General features: G+C 37.6%; 1 protein-coding gene across 1 annotated transcript in view; it reads right to left on the minus strand.

The window, feature by feature from the left end:
* Window positions 1–1,093: 1,093 nt before the first annotated feature.
* Window positions 1,094–19,557, minus strand: part of LOC307157104 (uncharacterized protein) — a 43,098-nt gene continuing 24,634 nt past the window's right edge. The window contains exons 3-7 of the mRNA XM_079868867.1: window positions 3,976–4,026; window positions 3,828–3,860; window positions 3,250–3,282; window positions 2,826–2,876; window positions 1,094–1,739 (exon numbers count right to left, since the gene is read on the minus strand). Of these exons, the coding sequence (XP_079724993.1) occupies window positions 1,549–1,739; window positions 2,826–2,876; window positions 3,250–3,282; window positions 3,828–3,860; window positions 3,976–4,026 (359 nt within the window). The 3' untranslated portion in view covers window positions 1,094–1,548. The remainder of the gene's footprint in view (window positions 1,740–2,825; window positions 2,877–3,249; window positions 3,283–3,827; window positions 3,861–3,975; window positions 4,027–19,557) is intronic.

The raw sequence follows: 19,557 nt of genomic DNA on the forward strand, positions 1-19,557 counted from the left end.
CTGTTTGGGAAAAAAGAGAAGAAACAGGGCAGCGAAACACGGCGGATATCGCGTTTTGTTAAAAACTGATTATCGAACTTTGAATAGAGAGTAAATGGGGAGCTTGTTTTGGCGGTAACTCGATTTTTTTCAAAATTGGCGAAACTCTGATGAAAGTCTTCATCTGTTAAACATTTTTTAACAACTGCATTTTTATTTGGTAAATGTAATATTCTGACTGTTTGAGTTTTATTAAAATGATCCATTGGTCATCCAGTGTCATGCATTTAGATCATGATAACCACAGATAAGACCAGGCATAGCCTATAGCCTCACTATCAAGGCAAAATGTAACTTTATGGTGCTGCTCAAGGCATAAGCGCAGGTTAGACAAAAATTAAATCTTAAGTAAGCTAACTGAACCTGATTCTAAGATACAGATTATATGTTGCAGTATTGTTGTCAAGGAATGTCAATTTAAGATCACACCCAGTATAAAGTAGGCAGTGCAGGGCAATCACACATCCAACACACCCAAACACACACATGCACGCACACACACACACACACACACACACACACACACACACACACACACATACATACGGGTTTTTGTGTACTGAAGGGACACTGCTGCCCAAACAGGTTTTTTGCTACATTAGAGGGGCTCCCCTTTCCACTTGCTTCACAAAGATGTGGTTAATATCAAAAAATATTTTTTAAGCCATACAACACAAATTCCACTTCAAATATTGAATACACACAACACAACTGAAAATGTAACAACCTGACAACATGCCTAATTATGAGGACAGAAGTTAATTAGGTGCATAAGCCCCGCCCCTGACACAAATTGAAATTATAAGGACTAACCCAAATTGTGAGGACAGTAGCTATACAACACACAAAACTGTCACTGAAGTGCACTAAAGGGTCAATCACGATTAATGGAACATGTCCAAACACATACACTTAAGTGAAGGCACTGTGCATTAAAAGGACACACCTATCATATGAGGACAGATTTTAACAGACAATATAACTCTCTAAATAAGAGCCTCTCTATCTTTTTATATTTATATTGATATAGATACATAAATAGATATAGATAGGTCAATGTGTGCAACCACTTTTATTGTCTGATTTATGTCTTTTGCCCCTTTGAGGGCTTGAGTGATTAAACTTCAAAGTCATTGCAAATAAAAGTGGTATTTAATAAGGTACACATGCAGCAATGACATCACTGATGCAGTAGGAGGACCACTTTAAAGTGCAGTGGTCTCCTGAAATACAATGCTATTTGTGTGATATGACTGGTAATCTACATCCAGTATGATCTTGTAAAAGACAGCTTATACAAACAGACAAATTACATCAGTCAGTGAAAAAGGTGCCACTTTAATACAGACAGCAGTTTTCCAAATAACAGAGGCATCAATGGAAACTAGCCCTTTTTTAAGAACAACAAAGAACTACAAAAAAATTGCATCATAACAGCAACATAACATTTTACTGGCTGGTCTTCTTTTTCAGAGCCATGCCCCGATTTCGAACAAAGTCTCTGATGTTTTAAAGTGACCGCCTATCAAGAGCAGGATGTTCAGCGTTCTTGCACTGCTGGCATTCTATTTTTGTGGCCAGTTTTTCCTTGGCAATGTGCTTTTTAAAATGTCTCATTATAGCTGCAACCTCTTTTGGAGACCACTGCCTTTTCTGTTGCCTTCTTTGATCCTGTTTCTCAGGGCAATTTTCAGGAGACACTACAAAAGTGATAAAACATTCGGTCAAGTCAGTGAAAATCCACATGCCTAGAGTTAACACCTATGCACAGAAATGTTGTCACCTAGTAAATCGACAACTTCAAAGTGTTGTAAACTAGCCATGCACAAATCTGACTTTTTCTCCTGTTGTACTGATTTTGATTTCCCATCTGACGGTACTGGTAGGCCTACTGGAAATGAAAATCTATCTAAATTACTTGATAACACACACACACAAAAAGAACATGAAAATCTAGTTTTAGGAGGGATACTCAGTCAGATCAGTTTCAGATAAGCTGACCCCAAATCACATGATCAAAATGGATTCTATTTTTACAGTAAAATCCTACCACAGACTTTAAACTATCATGATTATATTGTGAAGCACATGCAGAAATGATTGAATTACTATCATCCATAGCTTTATACTCAGACAGAGCAGAGTGGGAACCAACTGTGTGCAAAAGGCTCAAGTGATGTGAACATGGACAGAGCATGTACAGCGAGTGTTCGTTCAGACCATGCCCCTTTTCTGACATGTTGCGACATGCCCTGGCTTGTAGAGAACGGCTGTCAGTTCAGTTTCAGTTTAGCTAATCTTCACATTGTGTTCGTGTGCGTCAGTGACCACAAGTAAGTTGAAACTATATCATATAGATAAGTTTATATTAGTAATTTATGTTAATGTTTATAGTCAGTGACAGCCTTTATATCTGTTGTATGTGTAACTTATATGTTATTCTCATTGTAGTTACATTTCAGGACATGTTTAGCGCTGTTTATTTAAGTGACTAGAGATAGTTATTCAGTTAACTAAATTGTGTTTATGTAAGTAATATTGATGTTTATTTCCTTTCATTTCAAACCACACCTTCACTGTAAAGTTTATGAGAAATAGTGCCTGTGCATCTGTATTTTAGAAGTATATTTATTAAAACCATTCAACGACTATCCCTGCCTTCCGTGTCCTGACTAGACACTCCATATTGTTGACAAATTTCCTTAAGCAGTTAGATCTCCATTACAAACTGACTCTAAAAAGGTGACCAATTAGTAGGGTTTTTGGTGTGTGTTTGTTGCATTCACCAGGTTGGTCATGCTCCTCTGCTGTCCTGCCGCGCTCTTTGTTCATGCTGTCTGTGTATTCGTTGAACACAGCAAAAGAGAAAAAAATACTTAATGTCAACTAAAACACTGGTTTTATTATAATCTACAACTTTAAAACAATGTAAACTTCATTTTCAAAAGCTTTAGAGCATTCTACAGCAACTGGCTAGGAGATGGGGATCATAAAAGGGATGGCAATCTCAAGACCAAATATCAGTCTAAAGCGAAAAAGGGGAGTGCTTGAGTGGGACACAAAGTAAAGCAAAAGAGTGAGATACACTAAACAGATCAGTTTATTTAAGGGACAAACAGCAAGCAGAGGCTCATTAATTTGGGATCAGGAATTACGTTTACTGTATTGTCAAAACAAACACTATTAAAATCACTTCAAAGTTTGTCATACCTGTAGATGTGCCTTCTAGGGTAGAGTTAATATCTGTGAATGAAAAATAAAAACTTAATTAGGGAATACATTGAAACATACAGTAGCATTGATTAGTCTACATGCAATGAATCAAACATCAATGAGCACGCTAGCAGTCTGAGGTAGAGGAACACGTCTGACGTGCCTGGAGGTTCCTCAACAGGTGGCCTGTGTCTCTTCATCCCTGCAGAATATTTAGTTTAGCTCAATATAATGTAGGTCATGTGATAATTTGACCTGTGTCTTTTTTCACGACAGACACTTTTTTCACATGACAAAAACAGTACATATAATTAACAGCATTAATGATTGTAATGTTTCATTTGAATGTCCCAATAAGCCATACCAGTAAACTAGCAATGCTGTACAATAACAGACCCCTTGAACTTACATGCTTTAATGAGATGTAACCATTAGAAATATACGTTAACATCTACTTTCAATGCAACGTCATGTCAAAATGTCTAATAAGAAAAAAAAGCCTGTTATCTTTAGCAAACAACCTTTTCAAATAGCTTGCTTTTGCCCTTATTGCTATTTCTGCTAGTTTGTCATACCTGTAGATGTGCCTTCTAGGGCGGAGTCAATATCTGTGAATGAAAAATAAAAACTTAATAAAGTATACATTGAAACGTAACAGTAGCATTACATTCAATGAATCAAACATCAATGACCATGCTAGTGCACTGAGGTATAGGAACATACCACCTGAGGGGGCTGGAGGTTTCTCAACAGGTGGCCTGTCTCTCTTCATCCCTGCAGAATATTTATTATAGCTCAATATACTAATTCATGCTAATTGAAATATTCCATAAAAAACAAACAAATAGTTCTATAGACAGGTGTGCTTGCAAACGGCCACAATTTATACCCTGAATCTTTTGATTCCTAACACAATGAAGATACTGTATACATAACAGCTGTATATCTGAACTAACATAATACATTAGGAGTGCATCATAACCTACACTCTATCCATTGACTTAAATCATTTGATATACACTCACCTAAAGGATTATTAGGAACACCTGTTCAATTTCTCATTAATGCAATTATCTAATCAACCAATCACATGGCAGTTGCTTCAATGCATTTAGGGGTGTGGTCCTGGTCAAGACAATCTCCTGAACTCCAAACTGAATGTCAGAATGGGAAAGAAAGGTGATTTAAGCAATTTTGAGCGTGGTATGGTTGTTGGTGCCAGACGGGCCGGTCTGAGTATTTCACAATCTGCTCAGTTACTGGGATTTTCATGCACAACCATTTCTAGGGTTTACAAAGAATGGTGTGAAAAGGGAAAAACATCCAGTATGCGGCAGTCCTGTGGGCGAAAATGCCTTGTTGATGCTAGAGGTCAGAGGAGAATGGGCCGACTGATTCAAGCTGATAGAAGAGCAACTTTGACTGAAATAACCACTTGTTACAACCGAGGTATGCAGCAAAGCATTTGTGAAGCCACAACACGCACAACCTTGAGGCGGATGGGCTACAACAGCAGAAGACCCCACCGGGTACCACTCATCTCCACTACAAATAGGAAAAAGAGGCTACAATTTGCACGAGCTCACCAAAATTGGACAGTTGAAGACTGGAAAAATGTTGCCTGGTGTGATGAGTCTCGATTTCTGTTGAGACATTCAGATGGTAGAGTCAGAATTTGGCGTAAACAGAATGAGAACATGGATCCATCATGCCTTGTTACCACTGTGCAGGCTGGTGGTGGTGGTGTAATGGTGTGGGGGATGTTTTCTTGGCACACTTTAGGCCCCTTAGTGCCAATTGGGCATCGTTTAAATGCCACGGCCTACCTGCGCATTGTTTCTGACCATGTCCATCCCTTTATGACCACCATGTACCCATCCTCTGATGGCTACTTCCAGCAGGATAATGCACCATGTCACAAAGCTCGAATCATTTCAAACTGGTTTCTTGAACGTGTCAATGAGTTCACTGTACTAAAATGGCCCCCACAGTCACCAGATCTCAACCCAATAGAGCATCTTTGGGATGTGGTGGAACGGGAGCTTGGTGACCTGGATGTGCATTCCACAAATCTCCATCAACTGCAAGATGCTATCCTATCAATATGGGCCAACATTTCTAAAGAATGCTTTCAGCACCTTGTTGAATCAACGCCACGTAGAATTAAGGCAGTTCTGAAGGCGAAAGGGGGTCAAACACAGTATTAGTATGGTGTTCCTAATAATCCTTTAGGTGAGTGTATATATATATATATATATATATATATATATATATATATATATATATATATATATATATATATATATATATGAAGACTTCAGATGCAAAAGCCTCTAAGTGCCATCTGAAATTTTCTTCTAAAATTAGCATTTTTTTCAAGCTCGTATGTTTAAGTTCAGTAATTTCACTTTAATGACAATTAATAGGTAATTTTCATTGCCATTAAAGTAAAATAACTGAACATAAACATACAAGCTTGATAAAAATTATCATTCTAGAAGAAAATTTCAGATGGCACTTAGAGGCTTTTGCATCTGAAGTCTTCATATATATATGTGTGTGTGCTGTCAATCGATTAAAAAAATATATTTTTTCTGTGATTAACCGGGATTAATCGCAATTAAAAACATAATTGCATTGAAATAAATTTATATTTAGTTCATAGATTTTATAATGTATTAATTTCATAGTTAATCTCCAAATTAATGTAGAACCAACATCTTTTTATGAATAAAGTATTAGTGATAGGTCATTCATGAATGATCCGTTCATTGCGTCTTTCACATGACAAATAATCCAAAGACTCGGAAGGTTAAGTAAATATTTATGTTCCCTGTAAATTATCTTTGGCTGTATTATAATGATTTCTTAATTCAGAATATGATCAAGATTGCGTAGGTGGATGTGTTTGGGGAATATGGCCGATGCTGACAGAGATGTGGATCTGCACGCGGCTCATTCTCTCTGCACGTTCATTTAAGACTTTATTTAACTCAAAAATGGATACTCGTCCTGCATTCTCTGGGATCCTTATACTACTTATACTATCTGATTACACTTGGTGTCCCCGGTCAAAAAATGACAAGCCAAATAAAATGGCTTATAAATCTCTTATGCTATATTATCATTAAATATTGGATTCAATCTTTTTTCATCTTGTTTTCTTTCAATTAACACAGGTTTTGTGTATTCTTTTTGGAACTGATTGATCGTCGGCCTTACTGATCTGAGCTTATGCACCTTTTTTGATTGAATTTTTTTTTTTTTTTTTTTGATAATTTTGCCAATCTTGAGTAAAATATGAAAACATTCTGTACAATTTATCACTCTAATGTGCTTTAATGTTTAACTAGAAAGTTTGTTTTTGAAATGCTTTTTTGTACAAAATGGTACAGTCATTTGTGGTGTTTCCAGTTCAAAGTGAATGGGAGAGATCAAAAAGAAGAGAAGCGTTCAGTGTTAAGGACCATGTTCGTGTTCACATATGTGCTCACTAGTATCTTGATCAAATCTTTGATCAAGATGTTAAAGAGAGAACCCAGGATGAACCTCGCAGTGAAGGTGCATCAGAAGATGAAGATATCACTGAGCATGCAACAACTGATGAGATACAATCTAATGAAGGCCCAGCTGATGTTGTTACAGTACATTCTGATCGAAGGATGGGAATTTGTCATGGTCTTCATCCCAACCTAGTAGGCAAGGCAGGTTGACTGCTGAAAATGTAATCAAGATGTCCCCAGGGCTCATAAAATATGGCATATCCTGGATTGATAGCATAAAATCCTGCTTCGAACTGTTTTTGACAGAACCAATAGAAACATAATAATATCTGTGAATAATTTAGAGAGGAGACAGGTCTATAAAGACAACTGGAAGGAGGTAGTCCAGACAGACATCCAAGCATACATCAGTCTCTTGATTCTGTCTGGGGTCTACAGATCCAAAAATTAATCTACAACCATTTTATGGGATGCAGACAGAGGTAGGGCAATTTTTAATGCCACCATTGTACTACAGACTTTTCATGTGTTGTCACGGGTGATTCATTTTTACAAAAGAGATACAACACCTCAACGCCATAAACCTGACAAGCTTGCACCAATTCGCAAAGTCTGAGACAAATTATTTGAGAGGCTCCCAATCATCTGCAACCCAGGTCCGGATGTCACAGTTGATGAGCTTTTAGTCTACTAGACATTATGATTTCAGAAGACTACAGAATCAATAACATTTTATTCTTAAAGTAAAAATGTATCATGCCAATTACGTAATTAATCAATAAGAAGCCAATTTAGAAATGATAAATACATAAATCAAATGCCCAAAGATGGATCCAAGAATGAGAGATGCATGTATACCTGACAGCTGAGACACAAAGCAGTTTGTGAGTGTTCTGGGTGTAGGAGTCAAAAGACTATTAGGGGTAGTCTGATTACAGAACCCCAATAACTTTATTTTAGTTGTTTATTGTTTTATACACATTGTCTGTTCTTGTGAAAATTAGGGTTGCTGCACACTTTGTCAAATCAATTTTAAGACCTTTTTCAGAACCAAACAAAGAAACATTCAAGGGTTATGGTGCGTTCAAGTCATGTCGAAAAGATTTTATTTACGAGTTGAACACACATGAACGCCACCACAAAGTCGTAAACACGAGTGGGAAGCTCAGTATTTTCTTTAAGCCCCGATCTTTACGAGTAGGGGGCGTCTCAGTGAGAAACATGGTGGAATCAATGGATGAAACGTCTGTAGTTGATGGTACATTTTTGTTGAAATTGAATGTTTACTCATCCTAGAAACTGTCATTTATCATGTGCTTGCTATATGTAGCAAGTTAATGAATTACAACAAAAAATGCTAACATTTGTACACCTATAGGTGAGAAATTGTTTGATTTGCGACATTGCACATGGATTTTGTGAACATTTTATTTTAATCTCTGTATTTTTATAGCATTTGTTAAAACTGAAAACCAGTTGCACTGGGATTGTGGTCTGACAATTCCAGCGACCCAGGTCCTGTACCAAACCGAGGGTTCCCCTTTCATTTATCTTGATAAATTGACAATACGACTCAACATAATCAGCTCCACAGGTAATTTACTATTTCTTATTTGCATCAGTTTATAGTTTCTCACTATGTCTGAGACACATTTTGAATCTATCACCAAATTAAATTGTCAAAATTATAAATATTGGTCATAGAAACATACAGTCTGTGTTTTTGATGTAAATATATAATAATGTGTAATTTATTTCTGTGATCAAAGCTGAATTTTCAGCATTATAACTCCAGTGTTTAGTGTCAAATGATCCTATAAAAATCATTCTAATATAATGATTTGCTGCTCAAGAAATATTTCTGATTATTATTATTATTGCCAATATTGAAAACTGTTTTTGCTGCATAACATTTTTGTGGAAACAATGATACCATTCATACATTTGTGGTAAGATTAAAAAAAAGAGAGAAATTATTACTTTTATTCAGCAAGGATGCATTGAATTGATCACAAGTGACAGACAACATTTATAATGTTAAAAAAAGATTTATATTTAATAAATGATTTAATAAATTGAATAAATGCAAATAAATGCTGTTCATTGAACTTTCTATTAATCAAAGAATCTTGTACTCGTTATCAGTTTGTAGTTTGTATGATTCTTGCATTTCTGCTGTTTCCACACAGATTCCAGCAGTTTCCCTGCTTTTACCTTTAACACATTGCCATCCTAAACGACCTACTTCACTCCCTAAACCTTCTGGCTTCACCACAAAAAAACTAAACCACTAAAAACTGCTAGATCTTCTTATTTTTCAACCCTCTTAGAAGAATATCAACAAACACAACCCTATATTTTTTTGAAACAGAGTCTAAATTAACAAGAAATAAAGCTTAGACCCCAGACATTTCCAAACAGCAGCAGGAATGACTTTATGAACTTCTTTACTTACAAGTTTGATATTAGAGAGAAAATTATAACTATGCAACCATCTACTACAGTATTGCATCAGAAAGTGCATTATAGTCTACCTGGGGAAAAATTTGATTCATTCATTGCTATAGGAGAGGAAGAATTGTCTAAACTCGTCAAATCATCTAAATCAACAACAAGTATGTTAGACCCTATACCGACTAAGCTATTGAAAGAGATGCTTCCAGAGGTCATTTATCCTCTTCTTAATATCATTAATAAATCTTTATCATTAGGATAAGACAAACTTTTAATATGGCTATTATTAAACTGCCTGTTAAAAAAAACGCAACTTGGTCCTACAGAATTAGTCAATAACAGGCTGATCTCGAATCTACCTTTTCTGTCAAAGATACTAGAAAAGGCAGAATCCGTACAACTATGTTCCTTTTTATAAAGAAATGGTATCTGTGAGGACTTCCAGTCAGGATTTAGACCATACCATAGTACTGAGACTGCTCTCGTTAGAGATACAAATGATTTGCTTTTATCATCCAATCGTGGTTGTATCTCTCTATTAGTGTTACTCGATCTTAGTGCTGCATTTGACACTATCGACCACAACATTCTTTTGAATAGACTCAAAAATTATGTTGGCATTAGTGGAATTGCATTGGCATGGTTCAAATCATACTTATCTGACCGTTATCAGTTTGTAGTAGTAAACGAAGAGATGTCATATCGATCACAAGTTCAGTATGGAGTACCACAAGGCTCAGTACTAGGGCCGTTGCTGTTCACTATGTACATGCTACCCTTGGGAGATATCATTAGGAAGCATGGCATTAGTTTTCACTGTTATGCTGATGATACTCAGCTGTATATTTCTTCACGCCCTGACAAAACGCACCAAAACACAACCATTACTCATTAAGAGAATAGGGACAACCCTTTTAGATCATGCGCCGGGTGCGCCGACCATTTTTCCCGTCGTTAAACTAGCAAAAATGGATTCGGACACGCCCTAAGTGCACTTGGCCATTCGCTTTAGACCATGCGCTTAGATCCTTCAAATAGGGCCCAAACTCTCAAATATGCAGGTGGATACCCAGCGTGTGGACTGAATCACCAGCTAATTAAAAGTTCCTTATTTACCATTGCTTTTCATATATCTGTTTCCTAGGCATATAACTGAATCCATTGTATTTCTCCTTTTTTGGAAACCACTCTGGTGAGGATACATCAGATTCTTACTTTCAATCTCATAAAGTTACCGTGATATAAACATTCTCTCCATTATTTTGCATGGATTTGATGTTAAGGCAATAGGCCTATAATTAATTGGGTTAGACTGATCCTTACCAGGCTTCCCTACTGGAACAATGACTCCATGTTTCCAAGTAGACGGAAGCTTTCCTTCTATCTATATCTTGTTAAAAAGTCTTAAAATAATGTTCAATGATATATCTGATTTCATAACAATTCTGAATTATTTCATAACATACTTCATCCGTTCCTGGAGTATGTTTCAATCCCACTAATAATTATTTCAATTCAAATAGAGAAAATATTACACCAGTAGAGGATCCAAAACCATCTTTCCTCTTCAAAATTTCTGGGTTCTCTGTCAAACATTGCTCACTGTGTCTCCTCATTTCATTTGACAGATTTCTGTTACTATGCACTTCACTAAATGTTACTACTAATTCGACAGCCTTTTCACTGTTTGAAAAAATTTGCTTACCATCACTGATTAAAACAGGAAGGTTATTACATCTTTGGGTTCCACCCATCTTCCTGATCATTCCCCATAAATCACTTATGGCTATCTTTTCCCGTATAGTAGGGGAGACCGAGTATAGTTGTAATATGGGGAGAGTTGTAACTTCCAATTCCACAAATCAGGGATAAGATAGGAGTCATGTGACAGTTTCAGTTTCCTCAGGCTTCCTTTACGATCCCACATGGAGGTTTTCCAGTCTGTGTTGCTATCTCTCCTGAAGTTACAGCAGAAAATCTAATTCTGAGGTAAGAAAGTGGAAATATAAAAGATATAATATTTTGTTTAGTACTTCTACCGTTGTAAATAATGTTGTATGAGTTACAGTAGATCAGGCCAAACTGTAGTTTCTCTAGTAAAGAATGGTGTATCAACCTCCTGCTAATTTCAAAGCACCATGCTAATACAGCTAGCTAAACAATGGGTGACAGTGGCGGGGTAGGTTGAAACATGTTTTGAAAGTGTTACAACCATCCCCTTACATACAAATAAGAACATTTTTGTGATTATAAAATTTCTATAGAATGCCTAGAACTTGGGCTTACTCCACGTGAGGTGAGCATGATGGACAAGCGTCTTGAGAACAGGGTAGAAAAGGCAAGATTCAAGACCTCTTAATTTGTATTTAACCTTTCATGCAAACTCAATTTAATGTTTGTGAATGATGAATAAAATATTTAAAATCAGGTAAAAGTTAAATAAATACCAACACATACATTTAGACAATTTCTAAAAAAGAAATGTGTATCCCTACTCAGATATTGTGTTATGATTTCTTTTAGGTCAGAAAGTTTGCCTATCAACTCGTGGTGGAATTCAACATACAGCATCCACAAACCTGGGATGAGAAGAAAATGGCGGGGCCTGATTAGTTTAGCTTGTTTATGAAGCGGAACCCCAGACTTTCAGTGAGGAGTCCGCAGGCAACTAGTCTTTCAAGAGCCACCAGTTTCAATCGTTCTAATGTGGAACTCTTCTTCAGTCGACTGGGGGAGGTGATTGATAAAAACGGGTTCGATGGCAGAGACATATACCCTGGTAATCCAGAGTTCTCGCGATAGCACAAGTTGAATTTGCTCAGCAAGTTACTCTCTCTGGTGTCGAGTAATGATGCTCATTAAATATGCCCCTCGATCTGAGCTGCACCAATCACATCGGGTTATGGCGGGTGTGGCGCTTGTCTGAAGTTTAAAATCATTGGTTACCCGTAAACCAATCACATAACGTTTGGTTATGGCGTGTGTTATGCGCATGCTCAGCCGCATCTAACTTCCACTGTAAACACATGTATGATGCGGAAACAAAACCATCGAGCGAAATACCGGAGTGAACATGGCTGTGAATGACTTTTGCAGATTATGTGAAGTAAATCTACGCATCCACGGTACAATCAGCGTCTACGTCACGGCTCTCAGCCCGCCCTCTGTTCGTTGATTGGCCGGCTGTTTTCAGGCCGGAGGAAAACGGAAAGCTATTATGCTGTCTCAGACTGAGTACAGAAGCGAAATGAAATTGAGCGGAAGTACGAAGTCTGACGTAGTCAGGCTAAAGTGACATATGGAATGTCAACAAAACCGGCGTGACAACTGTCCAGGCACCACACCCAGTTGTAGCATGTGAAGCAGGTCACAAACACACACACAATATACACATACACTCCCCATATTCACACATATTTTATTGTTGCACCCATTCATTTAAAATAAAACTATTGTTGTGGCATATCATTTGGAGTACCCTTAGTTTTTGTGCATTTTGTCTACCTGTTATAACTTACCCCAGTATGTGTCACTACAACAAAGGACCACCTTGTATTTGTCATCATCTCACAAAGTCTGTGATATAGTTGAAGAAATTTAAATTGTTGCCATTTGTAGTAGACAAATGTGGGTACTTTGCCTAAAAGTTTCAGATGTGTAGCTAAAAAAAAAAAAAAAAGTTTTAGGTGCTGAAGAAAAAAAGTGTTACAACCATACCCGGTCTCCCCTACAACAGAATGCGCTCCAATGTTTTCTTTTAGCATCTTTTATGACTTTTCTTACCTTAGCCTGTGCTGTTATACTTAATAAAATCCTCGAATACAAATGTTTTCCTTACTTTTCTTAATGCACGGTTTCTATCCCTTATTGCTTTATTACTGTCATGCTTGGACTCAATGAGGAAGATGAGGCAACGGGTAATAAAATAACGAGAAGCTTTATTCCAATAACGATAGTATATCCAAGAAGAAACAGCATGTGAGGCACATATAGTGTGCACTGTCCACAAACAATCACCGACAAGGACATGAAGGGAACTTAAATACACAGATGATAACGAGACAACAGCTGAAGACCATGATGATGATGACTGGCAGGTGCGCGTAATGGTAGAGGTGCAGGTGTGGGCCAAAGAGGATCATGGGAACTGTACTGCAGACAATTACGATGACAGTGACAGTGAAGAAGATGATGACAGTGACAATGAACGTAATGGTGACAATTACATTCTGTCCACCATGGAACTGCTTTCTTCTTATACTTTTCTGTGTTTTTGCAATAATATTTTTTGCAGTATTAATAATAGCTCCACATATTTTATCATTAAATTCCTCAATATCTTCATTTACATCATTTAATGCAATACATTTTTGCTTAACTTTTTTCCTTTAAAATATTCCAATTTGCTGTTTTGAATTTCCAACTAGGTATTTCTCTAATTGCTATATCTAGTTCAACCCCTAATTTGCATATTATAGGGAAGTGATCACTACTGTTATGGGGCGAACAAGACATGAGGCGTGCGGATCCATGTGCAAGCTTTTATTTTTAAACATAGTAAACAGGCAGGGTCAGACAACGGCAAACAGGTATAGTTCGGGCAAGACACAACAGAGATCCTAGGGCAAGCGTGGGTCTACGATTAGCGAACAATATCCAACAGGGCCAGACAGAAAGATAATCCATGTACACAAGCAAAGATCCAAATGAGGGGCAAACAGAGTCCGAAGGGCAAGGCAGAGGGTTAATCCTGGAAACACGGGCAGATGTCAAAACACAAGGCAAAACAGGCAAGGCATAAACAACTCGGCTCCGTAGAGTAGCTATCGCTAGGATAAGCGCTAAACAATACTCGGCGCTCACAGAGAGGAAGTCCAAGGCTTATAAAGAGTGTGTGATAGTGATTGTGATTGTGAGATAGTTCTCAGCTGTGAGCGTGATTAATGTAATCAGCTGTGTGTCATCCGTGCAATGGATGATAGGAAGTGTAGTCCAGTGTGCTGTGTGGTGTGAGAGTCAATATGATGGAGCAGGGACCTCTGGTGGCTATCGGGCAGAAGGCCACAGACCGGATTCGTGACAACTACCCATTAGAGTATTATTTAATACTCTCCCAACACTTATTCTACCTAGATTTTGAGACAAGTTAAATCTAAAATTGAACTGATGCCATATCCAATCTTGTTGCATTCCCATCATTGACATATTAGGTTTTCCAAATCTAGAAAATCTTCCACGACTTTCCGATTTTGGTCTGTACACCTACTTCCCCATAATGTGCTGAGAACATTAAGATCACTACTCCATATTATCCTACTTATTCCTGTACTAATGTTGCTTAATATTTAATTATTTAATTGTTTACATGGATAATGAAAATTAACTACTCTTATATTCTGTTCCCCAATCCACACCTCCGCCACTAGCGCTTCATGTTCAGAATTTATTTCCACTTTCCTAAAACCTATTCCTAATTTAATGAGAGTAATTACCCCTCCACCATTTCTGACTGTTCTATCCCTACGTTAAGCCGTATAACCCTGAACTACAAAACTCAGGTAAGGTTTGAGCCATGACTCTTGAACACAAATTATGTGTGGTTTATTTTTAAGTCATAAAGTTATTATAAAGTCATCTATAATTTATTTTATTTCCAAACCTGGCAACCACCGTACCCCGCATTATGGGCCCCTCCACAATTGCAACACTTTATTCATAGTAGAAAAAAATACTATGGAAGTCAATGGGGTCCATCAACTGTTTGGTAACCGACATTCCTCAAAATATCTTCTTTTTTGTTCAGCAGAAGAAAGTAACTCATACAGGTTTAAAACAACTTGAGGGTGAGTAAATGATGACAGAATTTTCATTTTTAAGTGAACTATTCCTTTAACAGTTTCGAAAAGATTGACCTGTAGGTAGAGTTTTGATGTTTTTTATGTCTGAGTGAGAAAAGAATTAATGTAATTTGACAGAAGTAGCCCACTGTCAACTAAAAAAACAATATTGTAGATGTCGGAAATTAGTCATTGTAGAAAAAAATTCTCTTAAATCAAGGTTTTCTAGTTATCGTTTTGCACTGAATCAGTTGAGTTGATTTTACTTAGAATATTCAGTACTGTCAATATGACATTTAATGTTGTTTGAACCTATAAAGTTTAATTGGAACATCTTTATGAAAGCAACTTTCATTTTAAATTGCACAAAATCAAAGTTAGAGTTCAAAACCATAAAAATAGCAAATATGGTAAAAACACACCTTCCATCTAAAACACCATTGTCATTTACTTACCTGAATTTATCAATAAACCTGTTTGTTAATCCATTCTCTCTCTCTCTCTCTCTCTGACTGAAACATGATATCAAATAATTATTTACAAGTCAAATTGGTATTGAAATCTTAAAGGAGTCATAACCTGCAATTTTCACTTTTCCACGAGAATCAATGTATGTTATGATTACCTAACGATTATACACTGGCCGGGAAGCCGATATTTAAAAGTGAAGCGTTTGTTTACCTCAGGGTAAATAAACCAGCGCGCGTGCACGCGCACTCAAATACGAGATTTTGATTTCAGCCCCGTCTTGACGTCATGACGGGGCAGGATATACCATATATGGACACCGCAAACCTATGCCGCGGGAAGCCCGCCCCTCTCCCCCTCATATTCAGTTCAGAGTCGACTCGAGAAAGATGGAGATAGATGGAGAAACATAGTGCACACTGAGTTGCTCTGTTGTTGACTGCCAGAATCAACATGTAAATGTGTTTTCTCTCCCAAGAACGGACCAAGCTGTCAGGGACCAGTGGATTAAATTCATTTTTAATGACGCGGTTCCTACAACCCTTCCCACTGGCTTAACGTTATGTGTCTGTGCCAAGGGGCAACATTCTCATCTGAAAAATGAAGCCTACCCGGAAGTGCGAAAAACTGCAATACATCGAAAATCCGCTAGGGGAAGGTCCCAAAAGGGAGCAAATGTCCATAGCCCCCATGTTAAAATGTCCGTTTTCACAGCATAAATTCATGTTTTTACAGGTTGGTCCCATGGACTTTTATTGTATTTTTCAATAGGTTCCGAGTGCCTGACAACGGCGAGGGTAGTGAATTTTTTTCTAACTCGTTAGTTTAGATAATATTTAGATATAAAATGTATGACAAATAAGGGTGTGGTTAACTTTGATTGACAGCTTGATTGACAGCTCAGGCTTGCGCCAAGGAGAATGACAACATAAGAAGCGCCATTTTTTAACACAGTTGAAATATAATACTACTGTTTCTGTATCATGAAATGTAGTTTTAAGAGTTTTTCAGGCGAGAATGTAGTTATTTAAAGCTCAAATCTGTGGTTTATTTAAAGATTTATGAAAATTGTATCCAGTTGTGAGATCCAGCGATGATGACCGGGCGCTCGGCGCATGTACCCCGCCTGGAACAGCTTTTCCTCGGCTAGTCGTTCGCCGCTGACCCTGGGGTCTCTGTAGTGGTTAAACATGAGATATCATTTTTCTTGTGTATATCTAACGGGCGATTTTTGGTCTCGTGAAACTATAATTTGTTCCCTGGCCAATCGTTTTGGCTGAGGGCTAAGTTAAGTTTCATAACTTTATAAGCTATTTAACTTTACCGTTGTATGGTTAGACTAGATCGAGCGCTGACTTTGTGTGTTTGACTGAATTGTTTGCTTTATTTGTATAACGTTAGCTTCTTATACCTTTTACTTATACTTTTATAATGGCTAATATTGATAAAACTGAAATTTAACAAAAAGAGACTGGGTTGAGTTTTGTCATTTTAAATTTTAACACAACGAAGATGATCTATATGTTGTTTACTGCAAAATCTGTTGTTTAGTACAAATGCACATATTGCCTGGACCATATTAAAATGTTTAATATTTTTATATTATATTTAAACGAAAAGAAGCAGGGTTGTGTTTTATATTTCGTTTAGTTATAAATAGGCTAACGTTATATGCAGTGAATATAATCAATACGCGATGCCTGAACCACATTTGTGTGGCTATAATGTTAAGATTTCTTTAAATGAAAACGAAAAGAGTTAGTATGGTGTTTTATAACATATTTCGTTGCCTAAAATATACACAGAGATAACCGGAGTAGCAGGCGAGCTGAGTGACGTGCGCTGCGTTAGAAGGTGGGCGGGGTTAGGATTTCCCAAGATTTTCCAAGATGGCGCCGCCCATACCCCCCATAAACGGCTTCAAAACCGTTCTGCAGAAAGTCTATGGGTGACGTCACAGACGCTTTGTCCATATTTTTTACAGTCTATGGTCTGTGCTAACTAACCATTTTACGCCGGAATCCTTCACAAATTTGAGGCAATATCAGGCGAAGTTGGCATCGAAGCTCGGGAAAAAGGGGCCATTTTCAACAATCAGAGACTTGCCTGCAATTGAAACGGTAAGAATGATTTTTATTGCTCTACTGTGTGTAACAAACAGCAGCTAACTGCTAATGCGGCTATTGTATGCTAGCGGGAGTATTAGCTTCGAGGTAAACATGGGGAATGGCTGCTAACGTTACTTTGCAAACAACAAATGACTGAGATCATCATGAATTTGGCTATTGTATATTGATTGCCTAACGCTTATATATGAGGCGCCGTCTAGTTTGTGTGTGTGTGTGTGTGTGCTCGCGTCTTATATGAGTATGTGCGCGAGTTTGTGTGTTTGTGCGCTCGCGTCTCATATGAGTATGTGCGTGGAGAGTTCATATATATATGTGTGACTACTTAGTATGTATGCAAGCGTGTTTCATATATGTGTGCGTGAATGAAGTTTGATTTAAGCCCTAAACGGCGCCTCATACTTATACACTGGCCGGGAAGCCGGTCGCGGCCAGGTCGGGTTCATTCATAACTTGCGCCATGATGTCATTTTGGAATGATATGCTAAAGCGTTACCTGCGGTGTCAACCCCCCTCCTTCCTGCCACCAATCAACGCGCCCCTCATTTGCATTATTAAAATGACTGTCCACGACAGCCAAAATATCGCATCAGATCTCGCGAGACAATAATGCCTTCAGAAATAAGGGTCAGAGGAGCTCTGTGTTTATTTTTTTTCCACTTTTCTTTTTTAGAAGGGCCTGAAAGACTATAATAGAGCGTTGGGTATCCAAGGTAATACAAGGTTATGACTCCTTTAAAACCTTAGACAGTGGGCCAAAAAAAGAGTGATCTGTGGAATTTACAGATCTGTGAATCAATTACTGTCCATATTAAGAAAGCAAGGGCACCTGTTGCCTTTGGATGCCAGGACACTTCTTGCTATACCACAAGATAAAACATCTGTCAGATAGAGAGGAATGGTGTCCTTCTCAGTGTAAACATGGATGGTATCCCTCTTTTCAAAAGTAGCAGTATCCAATTCTGGCATTACTGGCAAAATATTTTGTGGACAAAAAAAGCCTAGTCCCCTTGAGGAGTTTCTTTCTGACTTCTTGAATGAAGACGAGCATCTTAAAGACAATGGAATAAGTTATAAAGACCAGATATACACCATCAATATTGAAGCTCTGATCTGTAATGCGCCAGCAAGAGCATATCTAAAATGTATTAAGAATCAAAATTCCTATGAGAGTTTTAAGAGATGTGTAATCAGAGGCGATCATGTTGAGGGAAGAATTGTGTTCAATGAACAGGAATGTCCTTCTCGATCAGATGAAGCTTTCAGTAGAGCAGAGTACACTACAGCAACCACCAAACCAGTGTCAGCCCCTTAATTGCTGCAGGAATTCCTTGTGTAAGCTCATTTGTATTAGATTACATGCATATGTTCATTTTAGGAGTAGTCAGACACCTCTTGACATTCTTGACTCGTGGCCCAAAACACTGTCGTCTGTCTATAAGGCAAAAGGAAGAGATATCCCAAAAACTACATGCGCTGAGAGGGAAGATGCAGAGTGAATTTGCACGGCAACCCTGGGGTTTACACGAACTGGACAGGTTAAAGGCCACTGAACTACGGCAGTTTTTGTTGTACACAGAACCTTTGGTGCTGAAAAAGCCCCCGGTTCAAATGTTTAGGCCTACTTTTTTAACAGTTTGATTACAAAATGTATGCTTAATATGACGTTGCATCACTAAAGCTAATAAAACTGAGTTTTTCTTTTAACCCTTGTGTGGTGTTCACAACCCAATTACCCCTGTGGTGTTCCCGGACAAAAATATAAATATAAATATAAATCTCTCATTATACTATATTTTCACCCAATATTGGATTCAATCTTTTTGTCAACTTGTTCTCTTTCAGTTAGGACTGGTTTTATATTTCTATTTGCATCTGATTAATCGTAGGCCTCATTTATTTGAGAGTAGGCATCTC

The sequence above is a fragment of the Squalius cephalus genome (genome assembly GCF_949319135.1).
Source record: "Squalius cephalus genome assembly, chromosome: 4".
NCBI classification, from domain to species: Eukaryota; Metazoa; Chordata; class Actinopteri; order Cypriniformes; family Leuciscidae; genus Squalius; species Squalius cephalus.